The 16,192-nt window shown below is 47.9% G+C and overlaps 8 protein-coding genes across 8 annotated transcripts; 3 read left to right on the top strand and 5 right to left on the bottom strand.

Moving 5' to 3' along the window:
- Positions 1 to 482: 482 nt before the first annotated feature.
- Positions 483 to 905, top strand: BDW43DRAFT_311047 (uncharacterized protein; the record flags this gene model as incomplete). The annotated part of the gene is made up of 1 exon (XM_032047106.1): positions 483 to 905. One exon carries the CDS (start codon positions 483 to 485, stop codon positions 903 to 905), a length of 423 nt encoding a protein of 140 aa, XP_031900541.1.
- Positions 906 to 1,084: 179 nt separating this feature from the next.
- BDW43DRAFT_275940 (cytochrome b5 reductase family protein) lies at positions 1,085 to 2,384 on the bottom strand. The gene is made up of 4 exons (XM_032041906.1): positions 2,287 to 2,384; positions 1,947 to 2,226; positions 1,817 to 1,894; positions 1,085 to 1,759 (listed from the first exon to the last, which is right to left on the bottom strand). The coding sequence occupies exons 1-4, from the start codon at positions 2,329 to 2,331 to the stop codon at positions 1,191 to 1,193; spliced, it is 972 nt and encodes a 323-aa protein (XP_031900540.1). The 5' UTR covers positions 2,332 to 2,384; the 3' UTR covers positions 1,085 to 1,190.
- Positions 2,385 to 2,953: 569 nt separating this feature from the next.
- On the bottom strand, positions 2,954 to 4,255 carry BDW43DRAFT_85061 (60S ribosomal protein eL20). The gene is made up of 4 exons (XM_032050595.1): positions 4,209 to 4,255; positions 4,141 to 4,144; positions 3,408 to 3,769; positions 2,954 to 3,351 (listed from the first exon to the last, which is right to left on the bottom strand). The coding sequence occupies exons 2-4, from the start codon at positions 4,142 to 4,144 to the stop codon at positions 3,193 to 3,195; spliced, it is 525 nt and encodes a 174-aa protein (XP_031900539.1). The 5' UTR covers positions 4,209 to 4,255; the 3' UTR covers positions 2,954 to 3,192.
- Positions 4,256 to 4,475: 220 nt separating this feature from the next.
- csn12 lies at positions 4,476 to 6,653 on the top strand. Its single transcript, XM_032041905.1, has 6 exons — positions 4,476 to 5,114; positions 5,171 to 5,243; positions 5,297 to 5,449; positions 5,505 to 5,566; positions 5,615 to 6,035; positions 6,086 to 6,653. Exons 1-6 carry the CDS (start codon positions 4,543 to 4,545, stop codon positions 6,170 to 6,172), a joined length of 1,368 nt encoding a protein of 455 aa, XP_031900538.1. The 5' UTR covers positions 4,476 to 4,542; the 3' UTR covers positions 6,173 to 6,653.
- A 332-nt stretch (positions 6,654 to 6,985) lies between these two features.
- BDW43DRAFT_311043 (BTB/POZ domain-containing protein) lies at positions 6,986 to 8,042 on the bottom strand (the record flags this gene model as incomplete). Its single annotated transcript, XM_032047105.1, has 4 exons — positions 6,986 to 7,027; positions 7,080 to 7,353; positions 7,456 to 7,806; positions 7,870 to 8,042. The coding sequence occupies 4 exons, from the start codon at positions 8,040 to 8,042 to the stop codon at positions 6,986 to 6,988; spliced, it is 840 nt and encodes a 279-aa protein (XP_031900537.1).
- A 759-nt stretch (positions 8,043 to 8,801) lies between these two features.
- Positions 8,802 to 10,690, bottom strand: BDW43DRAFT_85009 (ubiquitin-protein ligase RMD5). The gene is made up of 4 exons (XM_032050594.1): positions 10,356 to 10,690; positions 10,108 to 10,235; positions 9,265 to 10,032; positions 8,802 to 9,208 (listed from the first exon to the last, which is right to left on the bottom strand). Exons 1-4 carry the CDS (start codon positions 10,474 to 10,476, stop codon positions 8,990 to 8,992), a joined length of 1,236 nt encoding a protein of 411 aa, XP_031900536.1. The 5' UTR covers positions 10,477 to 10,690; the 3' UTR covers positions 8,802 to 8,989.
- Positions 10,691 to 12,623: 1,933 nt separating this feature from the next.
- On the top strand, positions 12,624 to 15,191 carry BDW43DRAFT_311041 (putative Sin3 complex subunit (Stb2); the record flags this gene model as incomplete). The annotated part of the gene is made up of 1 exon (XM_032047104.1): positions 12,624 to 15,191. One exon carries the CDS (start codon positions 12,624 to 12,626, stop codon positions 15,189 to 15,191), a length of 2,568 nt encoding a protein of 855 aa, XP_031900535.1.
- A 19-nt stretch (positions 15,192 to 15,210) lies between these two features.
- Positions 15,211 to 16,107, bottom strand: BDW43DRAFT_275922 (Tim10/DDP family zinc finger protein). Its single transcript, XM_032041904.1, has 3 exons — positions 16,062 to 16,107; positions 15,877 to 16,010; positions 15,211 to 15,746 (listed from the first exon to the last, which is right to left on the bottom strand). Exons 2-3 carry the CDS (start codon positions 15,972 to 15,974, stop codon positions 15,560 to 15,562), a joined length of 285 nt encoding a protein of 94 aa, XP_031900534.1. The 5' UTR covers positions 15,975 to 16,010; positions 16,062 to 16,107; the 3' UTR covers positions 15,211 to 15,559.
- Between the last annotated feature and the right edge of the window lie 85 nt (positions 16,108 to 16,192).

The following is a 16,192-nucleotide window of genomic DNA, read 5'->3' as shown; positions in this document are numbered from 1 at the left end:
CATTTCTGAATATTTTCTTTAGACAGAATATCGTCTTAGACAATTGGGATATTCTAAGGCACCCCAGATCACGGGGCCAATCTCCGAATAAAATCCTCCAGCTGTCAGAAAGAAAGAGGTACAACTAAAAAAAAAAAAAAAAATGAAATGAAATGAAAGAAAGAAACAACTGGCACCCAGTAAAAACTACTTATTGTTTGTTCAAAACACCGAAAACAAAGTCTTGGCATCAGATCCGTAAATTCTTATTTTCCTTCATCAGTGACAAACGAACCTTTCACTCTACTCTACCATCTTCATTCTGCCCGATATATATTTGATATTAAAACCCACCCAAACAATACTTGTGTATAATGGTAATCACCAAAAATAAAAACCTAGACAACTAAAAATCAACAAAACCCACTACTAAACCATCCGCCCGCCAACAAAATATATATCTAAACCCAACCCTCACTTTAATAATTCGCTATAAAAGAAAAATGTCAATTACAAAATCCACCATCCTAATCTACACCGGCTCCCCCCTCGACTACCCAGAATACCGCCACACAGCCCTCCATTTCACCTTCCCGAGTGGCACAACCAGTACAATGCATGTAGTCGGCACGCAGGGCCTATTCATCTTCCAAGAGGACGTGGACCTGGATCCGCACGACGGCGGCGAGCTGGCGAAGGCGGTGCCCGTGGCGGAGATTGATGGGTCGGTGAGTGCTGCGACCATTCGGCGGGCGGTGTCAGCCACGCCGGTGAAGAATGGGCGGCAGGATTTGGACTGGAATTGTCAGAATTGGGTGGGCGATGCACTGATGATGTTGGTGGAGAGAGGTGTTTTGTCGGCGGGGGATAGGGATTTGGCCGTGGATGGGATGGTCGAGGGGTGTTTGGAGGCGGGGGATCAATGACATTTTCTTTTTCTTCTTTTTTTTTCTAAAGGAAAAGTTAGATTGTTGTTTGCTGATGGCTTGCCTATTTTATATTATTTCTTGATATCTATAGTGTATGAATCTTCTAGAAAGCCTTTAGGGCTCTGGGGAGCTATTTCCCACTAGTATGTATTTATTTATTTATCTCTGTTTCTTTATACAGAACAGGCCCGCTTCGCCAAATGTAGGTTTTTCATTTCCCAACAAGTACATACAATTGATTGATAACTTGAGATCTAAATGCTAACATCATACATCCCTCATCTAGAACTTGTAGACCTGATCCTTGTTGTATCCCAGCTCCTTCAGGACACCGCTCAGCTCACCCTGGTCCTTGGGACTGACCTTGTTACCGCTGATAGCGTTGTACAGCCCAGGAGGTCCACAGACGAAGATCTTGTGGCCCTCCTCCTTGGGCTCGGGAAGGACGGTCTTCAACAGCTCCTTGGTGATGAAGCCCTTGCCACCGGTCCATTCCTTGGGAGGCTTGTCAAGGACGTAGAAGGCCTTGAAGCGCTGGGGGTAGGTGTTCTCCAGATCCTGAAGCTCCTTCTTCAGGAGGATGTCATCCTCACTGACGTTGCCGAAGACGAGTGTGACCTTGGTCTTGTCCTCGGGGTTCTTGAAGATCTGGCGGATGAGCTGGTACATGGGGGTGATACCAGTACCACCGGCAATCAGGGAGATGTGCTCGTGCTTGTTGGCCTCCCAGGGGTACTTGGGCAGAGGACCCTTGAAGGAAAGGCGCTGGTCGACGTTCATGCTGTGCAGGTGCTCAGACATGGGTCCGTTGGGGTAGACCTTGACAACCAGGTCGAGGTAGCCAGGCTGGTCTGCCATGGGGGGTGAGCAATGTAGTCAATTCTTAGTATAGAAGAGTGCATCGTTACCTTCATCGCTGACGGGGGTGTAGGGGCGGAGAACAGCCTTCTCGGCGCCGGCGGGCTTGAACTTGGTCAAAAGGGCAGCTGGGTTCGTCAGTACGGCTACTCAGGCAGATTCGCTATCGAAGCCACTCACAGGCAATCTGAAGACCAGAGACGGATTCCTTGTCGGGGAATTCGAAACGTAGTCTCTTGGTGTTGTGGTTGAGGACCTCGATTTCAGACAGCTTCAGGTCCACCCATCCTTGGTCACCACCGGTGAAGACCTTGGAGCGCTCGATAGGGACCTCGGCGGTAGAAGCAGCACCAGAGTAGTAGCGGTACAATCCAACAGCGAGACCGGTAGCGCCAACAGCAGTGTAAATAGGAGCCAACGACTTGGCCTTGGGGGCCTCCGACGAGTATTTACGGAAGCTCTGCGCACACACGAGTCAGCATGGGTCTCTCTGGTGACATGGAGGGATGCCGATTCTTACCTGCTTCAAAGGCTGAGCACAGCGGAAAGCCTGACGGGCAAACATTTTGGAAGGGAATGAGAGTGGAGGGGATGTTCAATGGGGTAAGAGAGGAGAAGAATGGTGGAAAGACGGCTGGAGAGACTAAGTACTGAGCTCTGCACTTTCGGGACCCGCCCTCCGACCTCGCCGACTGCACATGACGCAATACCTGCCCTGATATTTATTACTAACGTGAGACCTAATTCCGTGGCATTTTACTACATGATTATGGAGTCCATTTGATTCGTCGAACTACGATCTACCATTGTTGCCGTATTCCCTGTGGAGGGGAAGGCCAGAGAGTTGATGCGTGAGATATATTGTCTTGCGGTCACGGCGTTCAAGCCATAGTTAAATCCGAGCTGATTAGAAATATATCCGGCCAGGCCAAGCACGGGCGCATTACTAGTCCCCCAATGCATCTGACGATGTGAATTTAGGGTATCATAGTTGAGACATAATGCACGTTTCGTTGCTATCAGACTCGAGCTCTTCTCATCCACCGAATATCATTCGGAAGATGTTGGGAAACCATTCTATGGGCGGTCTCTCAGCAATGCTAGACTTTAGGTTGCGTTCGGGTCTGAATCACAATTAATGCTCTACGAGTTGAAACCCGACTGGGTAAGCAGGCCGATCAATAGGCATATTACTTCTTTCACCTCGTAGAGAACCCATAAAATTCAGAAGACAAACCCGGTATTTTAAGAGATTTAACTAGAAAGGTCGCTGCAGAGGACTAGTGAGACATCAAAACCATTTCTCCCATTATCTGGGTTGTAGATACACGCTATGTTCTCTGCGTGCTCTGTCCTACATGCATGCTATGGCCATAACATAGTCATTTCATCCACACTCCTTCCCCCAACACCCAAAATTTCACATTTAAGCGAAAGTAGAAGGACGAGAGTAGGCGAACAGCTTCTTGCCAGCGGGCTTGGCGGCACGGTGAGGCAGAGGGAACTTGAGGTTCTTCTGGAGGAGCTGCTTGATGTAGGGGCGGCGGATGGAGTCGGCGTTGTCGATCTCAACAACCTTGAGGATCTGTACGGGATCGTTAGACAACCACAAACCAGCGATCGCGATCAGAGGAAACATACGTGGATGGAGCCGAAGCGGGCACGGTGACGAGCAGCCATGTCCTGGTAGAGAGCCTCAACGGCCTCGGTACGGCTCATCTCACGGAACTCCTTGTACATGTTGTGGGTACCGGAGCGAGAGTCGTAGCGGATCCAGATACCGAAGTTCTTGACCTTCAAAGGGCGCTTCTCGGAGATGACATTGAGGCTGACGATCTCACCGTTGGCCTTCTTGACCTTACGGAGCTGGGTCAAGAAGTACCAGAACCGGGACTTGGCCACGACAGTGTTAGGCGCAAAGATGCGCATGCGGTAAAGCTTGGGCGTGGGGTTAGCCTCGGTGGGCAGATGACGCCCGATGACCTGGTACTCGGTGAGACGCCCTATGATAACCAGTCAGTCATTCCGCATGTTTCAAGTGTTCAATAGTGTGCAATCGTCAGAACGTCTTGGATCGGTGCACTGAATTCCATGCGATACGTGGTTGATATGTTCGATGCCGAGAATATTTCCCACAATTTGCGACCGTAAAATCCCATCGTTCCGACCCTGCCAAACATGTATTCGTGCTCAATTTCCCAACCCATCCGATATTATCGCTTTCTTTAAATAAACCTCAGACTATCCCAATGCTGTTCCTCAAGGCTTTCTTTCTCGGGCATTGTGTCGTTCAACGTTCGCAGGGGGGAAACACCGCACCGATCCACCAGGGAAAAAGGAGGTCCGAAGAAAGGAAACACTTTTCTTAACTCACCCATCTGTAATTCTGTTAGCAACAAATCACCTCAACATAGCGGGTAAAAGTGTCAGGGTAGGACTCACTTTTGTCGACTGTTGTGGTTGCTCGAGAGAGGTATGCCGGTTGGGTCTCGTTCATGAAATTGGGGATTTGTGATTTCCGTTGAGTTAGGGCTGCCACCCTAAGCGACCTTTGAGGCTTGGCACATGATGCCATGCCGGATTAGGAATTCAGCCACTGTGGCTGATAGGATCGTTCCCGTAGGCGGTGAGACGTCGTTCCCCACCATTACCTGTAGTACGAAGAAAGTGACGATAGCGTATTCCCATGTCTCCGCCATAGCCCTCTGATATGGGCCCAGCTTGCTCATTCGATATTGCAAGTTCATGAGTAATCCCGGAACATACATACATCACCATGACCTCCGTATTTGAAGACTTTGAACAAGGCCAGCGAATTGGCTCTGGCCCTCTTCTCGCAGCGGCTCTCACTCCCGTTGCCCCCGCCGAATACCCCGAGCGACTCCAATCATTCTACCGCTTCTCCAATGCCGCGCGCGTTACTGCAGATCTTCGCTATACCCTCTTTCAGGCTAGTGGCTTGAAATTACCGAAGCAAGAACAGAATGCTTGGATTGATATCTTTTCTGCCTATTGGACCGCAGTTGGAGAGATCACCAAGTTCACGGATTCTCCGTCGAACGCGAGCTGGGTCAGGGTCTTCAACTCTTGGAAAGACTTGGCAAATATCCTCATCAGAGGTTACTCGAACTTCGGACTTCAGGCGTGGACGGTACCGTGTTTATATATCGTGGGGAAATACTTACGCACCTTCGCCATGAAAGCAGACGCTGAACTATCATCTCAAGATTCACTTACATTTGGCGCCAATTTCCAAGATGACATAGCTGCCGACTTTGAAAAGAGCGCGAAACTTGAGGAGTCGGCTCGTATTATCAACCGGATGTTTACTTTGTGCCTTAGCGACAGGTATGTTCCACTGGCGGTGTATTGAGTTGCAATGCATCTCTAATAACTAGATCCAGGGCATCGATTGAGGAGTCGCGCAAATGGGGAATATACAATACAACCAATCTATTGTTCAAGACCTATTTTAAGGTAGGTAAAGTGTCACTGTCATAAGAAGTTGCTCTCAGCTAACAAAGGAACAGATCAACTCTGTTTCTCTTTCCAAGAACCTGCTTCGTGCGCTCAACGCTTCGTCAGCGGATCTCCCAGATATGGAGGTCTTCCCTAAATCTCACATAGTTACTTTTAAATATTATGTTGGATTGATTCATTTCCTGGATGAAAACTATGCAGAGGTAAACAACAGCCTCAGTATCTCTTGGCCTCTGAGACTAACTTGCGTTTTGATAGGCTGAAGAGCACCTAGCATACGCTTGGAATATGTGCCACAAAAATGCAATCAAGAATAAAGAGTAAGTGCACCTTGTATTGGTACAATTACCTAGCTAACTATTTTGAAGGCAGATCCTCCTCTATCTTATCCCCTGCCACCTTGTCACAACGCATACTTTACCTAGCAAAAGGCTTCTTGCCCCATTTCCCAGGCTTGAGAAGCTGTTCCGTCCCCTTTGTAGCTGTATCATGAAGGGCGATCTCAATGGCTTCGATAATGCTATGGCAGCAGGAGAAGAAGAATTTGTTAAGCGGCGCATCTATCTGCCTCTTGAGAGGGGACGTGACATAGCATTGCGGAATCTCTTCCGAAAGGTCTTCATTGCCGGAGGCTTCGAAGAATCCAAGGAGGGCCAGCCACCAATTCGACGTACACGTGTCCCAGTTTCCGAATTCGCAGCAGCGCTGAGAATAGGCACCCATGCTGATGATAGATCTCGTGTTGACATTGACGAGGTTGAGTGTCTGTTAGCGAACCTTGTCTACAAAGTAAGTTGGGCGTGACGCTTCACATATAATCAGTCATTGACTATTAATAGGGCCTTATGAAAGGTTATATTGCTCGTGAGCGCGGCATGGTTGTTCTGAGCAAGGGCGGCACGGCGTTCCCAGGAACAGGTGTTTAGTATCTTACAGCCAGCTTGAGACGAGAAGCACTATGCTCCTGATTATCTTCCTATATCACTTACATACACTGTGACCAGAACTTGTGACCAGAACTTACGACCACAACAGTATCACTTTCCACACGACCCTGAATGCAGATCGTCGAGTTATTAACTTGTGCTGCCCGGGCGTCTATGACTTGGTCACCTGGACCTTGGTGACTTTGCGTTGCACACAAACTTTACCCTAGTCTACCATCTATATAACATTTGGTGACTAGATTTGTGACATACCTCACGCGACATGAACAGTAGTGCATTGCAAAGGATTACTGAGTGATAGCCACTCAGAAACTTGTTACCCCATTGATCATTTCGATGAAAGGGCGAAGAGAGAGAGAGAGAGATAGCATTTTCAATGAACATACAATAGATGCGTCATGATTTATGACATTTAGATGCCTTGTATTGGTAATTCAATTTTGACATTGTACCGAGAAAGGATTTCATGATCTAGACGATCGCCTACAGAGCATCTTTTGACTTATGTTTACATTTACGTACTAGGTATATCACGGCGCGTGGTATTGTGCAAGAACATAGAATTATTTCTATATAAGCACAACAATAACTATAAAAGTCTATACGCAGTTCATGCATATTAGATGAAATCAAGCCAAGACATCCAGCATCTCCCCCAACAGAGAGCCTTAAAAGCAACCAGGCAGCTAAGAACAACCGAAACAAGAGAATATCCAACGAAAGATGTTGCAACATCCCATCATACATTATATACCGAACACCCAAACTGCCCAAAAATCAAACCAGTGGATATTAACACCTAAGAGAGGGTTTAACATTCGACGAAAGATCGTCCTATTCCATGTTAGTAACGCGATCAGAGACGATAAAGCAGACAAAAACTTACCATATGATTGCACATTGCAACAAAAAGATCGAAAAACAGCTTTCCCCCTTCTTCCATCTCCATTTGCATCGTTCCGCTGCGTTTGAACGTCGACCGACTCCGAATGATCAAGGCGAGGTAATGCGCCCGGAGCTTGGACTCGTTATCGGGGGTATTGCTGTAAGCATAGCGCGCACTAGTGAGGATAGTACTGCACTGGATACCAGAATGTAAGCCTTGTTTTCGCAAGGCCAGGCGTTTGAGGAGGTCTAGGCCATATTTTTCCGCCGCGCAGCTGTTGTCATAGGTAAGCAGGATACTCTCTCCATAGGAGTATCAATGTAGGAGAATAACAAGCCGAAGCCAAAAGGGGAGAAAGGTAGGAAAGAGAACATACTAAACAGCAGTATCTCGTAGGATCTCCGCACCAGCGGCATGATGAAACAAAGTCGCCCCATTACTCTGGCCATCCTTATCGGTTCCCGTCTCCTCCAACTCCCAGGAATTGCATTGCTTGTTGTGGACCAGGCGGGGGTAGTAATCGCCCTTGTAGAGGTACTCGAGGATACACGAGATGATTTCCGGTTGCTCGTCGGGCAGGTTGATCCGTCTGTTGGGAGAGTCGGCCGGATTGGCTTGGGCATACGCTGTGGCGAAGAACGGTGATACGCATAGAATGTCTTTGTGAGCTGCGAAGAGGCGTCTATCGGGGCCTACACCGAGCGTAATGACGGCTGGCGAATGCGATCTGGCAAATACGACTCTGTTTAGTCTTTGGCAGGGTTCTCGATACGATTTCCAAGATTCTTACCGTCCATCTGGAGTAGATGATCCCTGACGCCTGTCTAGACGTCGTGATACCGACGGACTGTCCCTGAATAGCTGCTGCTTTCTACTCCGAGAAACGAATTTTCCGGCTCCATACTTGGAGGATAAACTATCTGGATTCCCTGGAGGTGTGCGTGTGCGTTTTGTGGGAAGCATCCTTTTTTTTCCCGGAATCGCTACGCTAGCTCTGTTGGATTAGGTTCGTTTGAGGGCGATTTTCCTTTTGCAACGAAGGGTGAGATAAGAATATGAGAAAGACAGTGATGGATTTAGGGGGCTCCTTTTTTCTAATAAAGCTAATAGCAGCTGTGAAACGGATGGAGAATACATGTACGGCCTCCGTATGAATGCCCCTGTCAGTACGGATAGTCGGAAGACAAGAGGCCGGTTGGTCGAGCAATCTTGCCCTGGTGGCCTGGGAAGATAGGGCCGTTTGTATCCTTTCTGATCCATCCATCTTGCCAATAATCAGCCTGGCATGGGGATTGTGCATGATCTTTGTTCATGCGAAGGTGATTGGAACTGGTTGAGACGCGTAAGGACAGGTAATGCACGCGTATAGAATCGCCAAATACTCGCGCTATCACGGGAGCCGACCCTTGGCCAATTACATTGCGGAAATGGGAAAGGGAGTGTGGAACCTCACCTACTCGATGGACGAATCGCATGGTGGAATAAGGACTGGAACTGGATACGTCAATTGAATTTGGACGATCGCTTACTCGCATGTTTCAGATGTGCGTGCAATTGCAGCACCGGTGGTGGGGAAAAAATAGATCTATCATTGAAGATGTGTGGGTATCGTCGATACAGGACTTTTCAAGTATCAAACTTCTATCGCGTACGAACTAATTCATGAACATTTATGGACAATCGCTTTGAAGTTAGTCAGCGAACGATTCATGAGGAGATATATGCTTGAGAAGTCGATATGTATAGGCCGTAGAACCATATTCAGCCCGAAAAGTTACCCATTACCCCAAGCGCCAGAGATAGCCACGCTCCCAATTCCCATTGTCACTCTCAGTCCAAAATTCAATATGTATAGAGATGCCTAGCCTTTACGCCTACCGTTCACTCTAATAACCGCCGTTATAAATGTCCTACAAGAAGACCTTCCTTGCCTCTCGAGGATGGCTTTCACTAGGGCAGTAGGGACACTTGAATCTACTGCCCTTGCATAACCGTTTGAGCGACTCCTCTGCGATTACGTGACCACATGGCATCATCATCGGAGGGTTATCATCCGTAGTTTGTTCTTTAGAAACGGGGCAGACAAAGATAGAATGAAAGAGATACGATGGTGGAAGTGGAATCTCGACCTAGATTGAATTAAATTAGGTAAGAGTGATGTGGAAAAGGCACTGAAACCACTCACTGGAAGCTCATTCTCTGTGGTCCACTCTGTCCGTTTCGCTTTCATAATGGTTTGCAGTTTTAGTAACGTTGGCAGAGCTATTGCGCCGGCCGTAGCAGCGACGTATAAAGGCGAATCAGCAGACAGTCCAAGAAGAGAGCAAAACTCGCGAGTGAAAGAGTGTGCCACATCTTCCCATGCCGAAGGATTGTTAAAGATAGATCTATAAGGGGAGTCTTGCAGGTTGGGGCAGAAAGCCATTGCTCCCATAAGCTGCTGAACCTCCCGGAGGTATCTGGGTAGGAAGCTCTGGAATTCGCACCTGGCGTACTCTAAAGCTACTTGTCGACCCGTAGGAATAGGCCCCTGCTGATCTGGTCCGCCATGGAAAAGCCAGACGAACTGCAACCGGCACAGCTCAAATTCAAGATTACTTCCTCTGGCTTCCAACGCGTCTGAGTTGTCCCTTGACCATTGGATTGCAGGGAGCAAGTTATTATTCTCCTTCATTTCGTGGAGTATGAAATACATGGTGGCGAACTGTTTCCGAACCTCGTTCGAAGGGACTTCATCTATGTCTAAGAGCGTCGCTGCGTTTTCCGAGGCGCTTGTGTCGGCCTGTTGCTGCGAGTCCATGGCCTTCTTTTCAGCCATCTCTGAAAGGAATGTTGCGGCAACGGAAAACTGCCCTTCACGCAGAAGATGCATTGCGATGGCTCGATTAATAAGGTGTTCTTGGGAAGAGAGGGCATCGTGCTCGGTACTTGGTAGTGGTCGGTCTTTGAAGAGCTATTCAGGCGTTAGCGAATTTTTTTCGATTCCAAGTTCCTTCGCACTTGATCTTTTGACTTTTGAGGGGTGTACCTTGTCGAGGGACTTTGAATATTTATTAAGGCTGCTATGCATTTCTTTGAGACCGTCATTAATCGAGTCGAAGGATGATTTCACGGAGTTCTGAAGCTTAGCCAACGTTAAAGGCGCCTGACTTGGATCTGAAGCAATAAGTGTTAGATACAGACTATCTAGCCATGGTTGGTTTGGGTGACGAGTCGGGTATGAAAGCTGACAGCGGGCATCTGAGACACTCCCGTCTTGAGGAGAAGGGAACCAACCGGAAGCAATGGCATCTCGAGCCGACTGTAGTAAATCTATCGTCGCTTGTACAGTTTTTATACCTTGCGCAGCTTTGATCTTCTTCGACAACCGGTCGTGTTCTTTCTGAACAAGGTCCATGGTTGGTGAAGTAGGAGGTCCGTGTAGGTCGGAGGAAGTATAATAGAAGCGGAGTTTGAGAAGTTACCGCAGCTATGTGGCGATGGCCATATGGAAACTATGAATGAAGCTTCAAGATTTAATTATTTGCTTGTAGAGCAGGAAAGCTGGAGGAACGAGCCTCTAGAAGATCCAGGTAACTAGGTCATCTGGTTCATGTAATGGAGGTAGCGTGAGCATTAAATGATCGGATGCTCTCGAACACTTCTATCGGAGGGACGGGCATTACGACATGGCCTGTCACGTGCTCCGGGACAATAGGGTAGGAATGAATGACTCTCCCCTTTTACCCCTCCTGACAACCACATATCACCAACCTTGTAATGGGGCTGCTGTGGATCCTATTGGAAAGCATTCTACGCGGTCCCATGTTGTGTTTTGCACGATATGTCACAAAAGGGCTATAAAGACAATAGGGGGAAAACTCATTGTTCTATAAGCTTTTTCGGGATGCGTAGAATCACACACGAAAGGAGATGAAGGGCAGACCCCCAAGCAATTGATAACCTTTTTGAAACTGAGAACAGTGCATGATAAGTACAATAGTATGCAAGAGACCGGAGCGAGAATGTCCGCTGATAGCCCAAGATGATAGGTGGGGTAGACGTAGCGGATGTTTACCAATATCCATCAAAACGGTGAATATTCTAAGTCGTAGCTCCCTTACAAGGTACCTAGATAGTACTATAGAGTAGATAAACTGCCTCCTTTGTATGGTCATATAACAATAAAGGGGGGATACTAAGGTCACTTGGACGGTGATACAACTATTAACCCAATTCTACATACTGACTAAGGAGTACTCGGGGAAACATTGGCAGGCGAGCCAATCAAGGGTCAGGGCAAGCAGCTCGCTTACGCTAGCGCACCCGTCCAGGTCTTGGCGATAGTATATAATCCTATGTGGCCCCCCCAATCCTTTAGGATTTTTCTTTTCTTTTTCTCTTCATCCTAGTGCACGGGCAATACACGTATCAGTGAGGAGACATCCGAGATCGTGTTTTTGCTAGTTGAAAACTACTTTTTTGACCACTCCAGTTGGCCCTAGGGTCGGCTGGGAATTTTTGAAAAACAAAATGCCCTGGCTCATACATCGCTTTTGAGTCAGTAACTGAGAGTCTCGTAGCGTTCTGTATGCTACGGCCCGCCTAGGGAGCGCTCGAAGTAATTGGTCTTTTCACTGCTGTCTTGCTTCCCATGTTGGAGGCCTGTAGAGAAGAGATCTCTGAATTATCTGATATGACTCAATGTCTGATTGTATAAGCTAGCCTCAATCAAGTAATGTTCTTGAACATTCCACTGTGATGCACTTCGTCCACCTAAATCATGACCATGTTGCCTACTTTTCTGCTGCCTCAAAAGAGTAATCCTAGTGCTAGTGAAGATTGCAGTGATGTTACGATAAAAGTGCAGGTCACTATGCACCCCAACAGGGCAATTTAATATTGAATGAAGAAGTCCTTTTACCCTCGGCTTTATCTACCGCTTACTGTACAAGTGGTGGAATATGCATATATGGCAGTGCCGGAATACCCCTAAATTTTAAGGTACATATTTGGTGGTGGCTAAAGGTGCAATTAGGCAACTGCTTTTTGCGTGTTGATGCTCAAAATGTGGCGTTCATACCTATGCCTGGGGTTAGTCTAGAGGCACCTTCACATGGACTTATAATTATTGGTTACAGGAAGACCAAAGCATCTATTTGATTTTCTCCGGGTGAAATAATTGATAAAATAATTTTGCTGTGGCTTAGCCGCTCACCGCTTCCATAACCATAGTGACGTCGCTGAAGACTGTCGACTTCCCTTTTCTATAACAAATCTATCTCCCACAAGCTGTCGATGAGCGACATGGCCGATCCGTATTTCCGCTTCGCGTCCCCACGTTTCAGACTATAAACCCGCAAAGTCCTCCACATACCTCGGATATGTCACGATTCTCTCCGGCTTGGTGGACAGTACGACAGACCCCAGGAGGGTCAGTTATTTCCCCCCTTTATATTGAGCTTGGTCTCTGGACGGCACTCGTGATTGTATCTTCCCTAGTTCACGTCAAGGACATGATAACTTCATTCATTCTTTAAGTGGTAGGAACTCCTTGTTTCTACCATGTCACAACCAATGCAAAACGGCGCACAGGCTGCGCCTTCTACTACCACTATCCGGCGTGATACAAAACAATCAGTTGGTACCAAAGAAAGTTCCCCACCCAATAACGGCCCGGATGGAGAGCCGTATCTTCCTGGGCACCAGAGGCTCGTCTTTACCGATCCTGTCGCGCTCCGATACCTTGAAGAAGACCCTTTGACAATTGTGTTGCATCGGCGCCTAATTCTCCAGGGCTATGAGATATACATCGTGGAGCAATGGGCTTGCTCCAGGATCCACCCTACTTTTATTATCACTACCTACACAGGAGACCCTTCGCACAAGGTGGTGGCTGGGTTGCTAAGCGTTCCCAAGGATGAGTCAACATGGTCCCCCCGCTTAAAATTATACTGCGAAGCAGTTACCGAATACCAAGCACGCAAGAAAGAGACCCCATTTGGTACTCTGATGGTTACTGATTTGAGCACTTTTCCGTCAGCTCTTACTGTCATACCTGTGCCTGATGGCGATATTCACAAGCACAAGGATGATTTTATCGTGAATGAAAACTTAAAACGGCTCAATTGTTCAGGCCGGGCCGGCTTAAAATTACAACCACCCACAGCCGCAACTGAAGCCAAATTCCACCATCTTTACCGGACAAGTGAGAGAGTCCCGCTCTATTCGGCCGTTATAGAGCTTGTGAAGCAGTGCCAGATCGCCTTGATGATGTTTGGTAATTTAGAGCCAGAGTATGTTGATGGAATTCTATGTGACGTGACGGAGGCAGCAATTAGCGACTGGTGGACAGAAATTGGCATGGACCTATACAATATTGAACCCAGCGATGGTGTTCTGGGACCAACTACCGTGGCTGCTCTGTTGGGGACGCTCATGGGAGCCCGGAATCGTCTTCACGCTTTTGGTGCTCCGGTTGGAAAAGATGCCTTTGATATCTCCAACTTGAAAAGAGGGATTAGTAGTTTCCAGAAGTCCCAGAAGTTGAAACGGACCCGAAGACTAGACCGTCAAACATTGGACCGGCTTCATCGAGTCACTGCAAAGGCTGCGAATGCAGAGGGGTGGACAGATGCCGTGAAGTCGACTATGGCCGAGCTGAGCGGACATGGGGGCGAGATGGTGATGGGCATGGTGCGGGGTCGGGAAAAGGGCGGTATTGCCGATATTGAAACTCTAGATGTGGACAACCTTGCACACTTGGTTACGGGCGAACGGGCAAAATGGCTCTGGAGAGGAAAACCACGCAAGTGCGGGGTCGACAATAGCTCTCCAGGTAGGCGCTCAGCTTCAAGCATGATGTTTACTACAGATGACCAAGGGGGATATCTGTGGACGAGTCGAAAACGAAACTCACACGACGATATAATAGCCGAGCGCTCTTATCAGGTGCCAGATCGTTCAGGAAGACAATTAGAGCTAGTCAACACGCTTGAAGACAAAGAGCAGAACCTGGGTAGACTGGTACGACGAGGCGTCAGTGGAAAAGTGTCAGATGCAAGAATAGGATTCGGCAGATTCAAAGACGCAGTGGGTTTACGGTCAAACCCTCAGAAGACAAAGGATGATATGGATGTCGTTGGTGACGCAGCTTACCTTCCTCCGTTAGAAGGCGACACTGAAATGGTCCCCACGAAAGTAGCTTCCGATGGCGGTCGCCAACTCGCACCTGAAAGTATTCCTGATAGCGAGGTAGCAGCCCAAACTGATGAATTGACCGCCGAAACACCGCTTAACAACCTTTTACCGAAATCATCCGATGCTAAACCTCCAGCCATAACGATCGAACCGGTAACATCCAGCGAACCCTCCGAGCCCCCGCGGAAGGTGTCTTTAGCCCGGACAGATGAAGAATCACAAGATCTAGAAAGGTGGAAGTCACGGTCGATCGATGTGCCTGCTGAACAAGATCAGGCGTCGGAGTTCGGCATCATGTCATTGCGCCGGCCGCAAAGCTGTGCCGGTCTTTACCGGGCAGACGATATTGGGCATTTAGATAATTACTGGCCTCGTCATCTGTCTTTCAGCACCATCGAGGAGGTTGTCTTGGGATGGGAAGATTTGAAGGGAAAGGCTGGCGACTCTGAGAAACCCGATGCCAGCTTGGAGGAAGCTATCGCCGAGGAGGATATGCTAGTGTGCGACGCGCGAATATTCAACTCCAGAGTTCAAGGCCTACGCGAAGACACCGTTCCTTGGGTCGAAAGACAAGTTGATTCAGTCGATGATCTGAACCGAATCCTATACGAGATGCACGAAAGAGTCAATACATCATACATGAAGAGATTGAATCAATACCAGGGGATTAGAGAGAGATCCAGTGATCTCATGTCGGAAGAGCATTCTTCACTCACGGACAACATGAGACGAGTCGAGATGATGAGCGCGAAATTAGACTACGAACTTAACGTTTTGGGTTCCAAGATCGAAGATGTTGAGACTGGTCTAGGGGAGTTCGAGAGACACGTTGATGAGATAGAAACAAGGGTTAAGACTCTAATTCGTGGTGAAGAGGAGAGACAAAGTTGCTCTTGGCTTTCGTGGCTAGGAAGGTTTACGGGGCTTTCGTAACTGTTGCCTTGGGCTGGCACCTGTAATGTAATACTGTGATATTTTATATTCACTTCTATTGTACATAATATGAAAAACATTCGATTAACCATGCCATGCGCAGAACCAGAACCAAGACCCAAACGTTTCCACCATCCTGGCACTCATAGCAGACCGTGGTCATAACCAGCCGGCATTGAGCGCCCCGGAGATTGATAATTTCGAGAGCCAACCCAAATGCAACGCTTCTCGGCAAAAGATGATTTCTGAACCCAAGGTAAGATCCGCGCCTGACACGAGCAACATAAAGGCAAAGTCGAGCGTAAAAAGAACATGAACTATGATTTAAGAGGGAGCTTTGTTCATAAGGCAACCGGTTTCTCGTCCATTTACATGCCGAATCCCATACCACCGCCCTGCTTGTTGGCAGCTTCGCCCTGCATCTTCTCGCTAACCTTGATGTTGACTTCGAAGAACTTGGACACGCAGCGGTCAAGGCAGACGGACTCGCCCTTGTTCAGGTCGCCTTCACGGTAGTCGTTGGGAATGCACTTCTTGGTGCAGGACTCGGTGAGACTAGGTAAAGGTATCGGTGTCAGTGTCGCTGAGTCGAAGATAAGAGTCGCACTTGTGAACCCAAACATTGAGTGGCCATCTTATGGCATCAAATAGTCCACGTGAATTTGGATATTATCTATGAGCTCACCGGTTGAACATGTCCGAAATCATCTCAACTTCGGTCTCAGCGGCAGCAATCTTCTCTGCCGAGGACATTTTGGGAGGGCCGCCAAAGAGGAAAGACATGATGTCGGTTATTGTTGGAGGGTTATCGGGAAATTACTGGGGAGGCATTAGCTTTCGCAATCAATTAATGTATAGGAATTTACTAACAATTTTAGTAGAAGAGTCAAGTTGATGTTAGTAAGTATAGAGAGAAGATGGAGAGGTATTGAATTGCTGTTCATCGGAAGTTCCAGTCAGAAGCTTGGACCACCTTCACCGCCTTCGAACGATTTTTCTTT

Source organism: Aspergillus alliaceus, assembly GCF_009176365.1.
Source record: "Aspergillus alliaceus strain CBS 536.65 unplaced genomic scaffold BDW43scaffold_21, whole genome shotgun sequence".
Classification (NCBI taxonomy): Eukaryota; Fungi; Ascomycota; class Eurotiomycetes; order Eurotiales; family Aspergillaceae; genus Aspergillus; species Aspergillus alliaceus.
This window is presented reverse-complemented; position numbering and strand designations above follow the sequence as displayed.

Bases quoted from the DNA above. Each gene is read 5' to 3' on its own strand.
- BDW43DRAFT_275940 (XM_032041906.1), bottom strand. From the start codon at position 2,331: ATGTTTGCCCGTCAGGCTTTCCGCTGTGCTCAGCCTTTGAAGCAG. The intron at 2,227-2,286 runs GTAAGAATCGGC...GTGTGTGCGCAG, and splicing joins GTGCTCAGCCTTTGAAGCAG to AGCTTCCGTAAATACTCGTC. The intron at 1,760-1,816 runs GTAACGATGCAC...CCCCCATGGCAG, and splicing joins CACCCCCGTCAGCGATGAAG to ACCAGCCTGGCTACCTCGAC.
- BDW43DRAFT_85061 (XM_032050595.1), bottom strand. The intron at 3,352-3,407 runs GTATGTTTCCTC...GATCCCGTACAG, and splicing joins CCCGCTTCGGCTCCATCCAC to ATCCTCAAGGTTGTTGAGAT.
- csn12 (XM_032041905.1), top strand. From the start codon at position 4,543: ATGACCTCCGTATTTGAAGACTTTGAACAAGGCCAGCGAATTGGCTCT. The intron at 5,244-5,296 runs GTAGGTAAAGTG...ACAAAGGAACAG, and splicing joins TGTTCAAGACCTATTTTAAG to ATCAACTCTGTTTCTCTTTC. The intron at 5,450-5,504 runs GTAAACAACAGC...GCGTTTTGATAG, and splicing joins TGGATGAAAACTATGCAGAG to GCTGAAGAGCACCTAGCATA.
- BDW43DRAFT_85009 (XM_032050594.1), bottom strand. From the start codon at position 10,476: ATGGACCTTGTTCAGAAAGAACACGACCGGTTGTCGAAGAAGATCAAA. The intron at 10,236-10,355 runs GTTGGTTCCCTT...TTATTGCTTCAG, and splicing joins TCGAGATGCCATTGCTTCCG to ATCCAAGTCAGGCGCCTTTA. The intron at 9,209-9,264 runs GTGAGTGGTTTC...AATTCAATCTAG, and splicing joins CCACAGAGAATGAGCTTCCA to GTCGAGATTCCACTTCCACC.
- BDW43DRAFT_275922 (XM_032041904.1), bottom strand. From the start codon at position 15,974: ATGTCTTTCCTCTTTGGCGGCCCTCCCAAAATGTCCTCGGCAGAGAAG. The intron at 15,747-15,876 runs GTGAGCTCATAG...ACCTTTACCTAG, and splicing joins ATTTCGGACATGTTCAACCG to TCTCACCGAGTCCTGCACCA.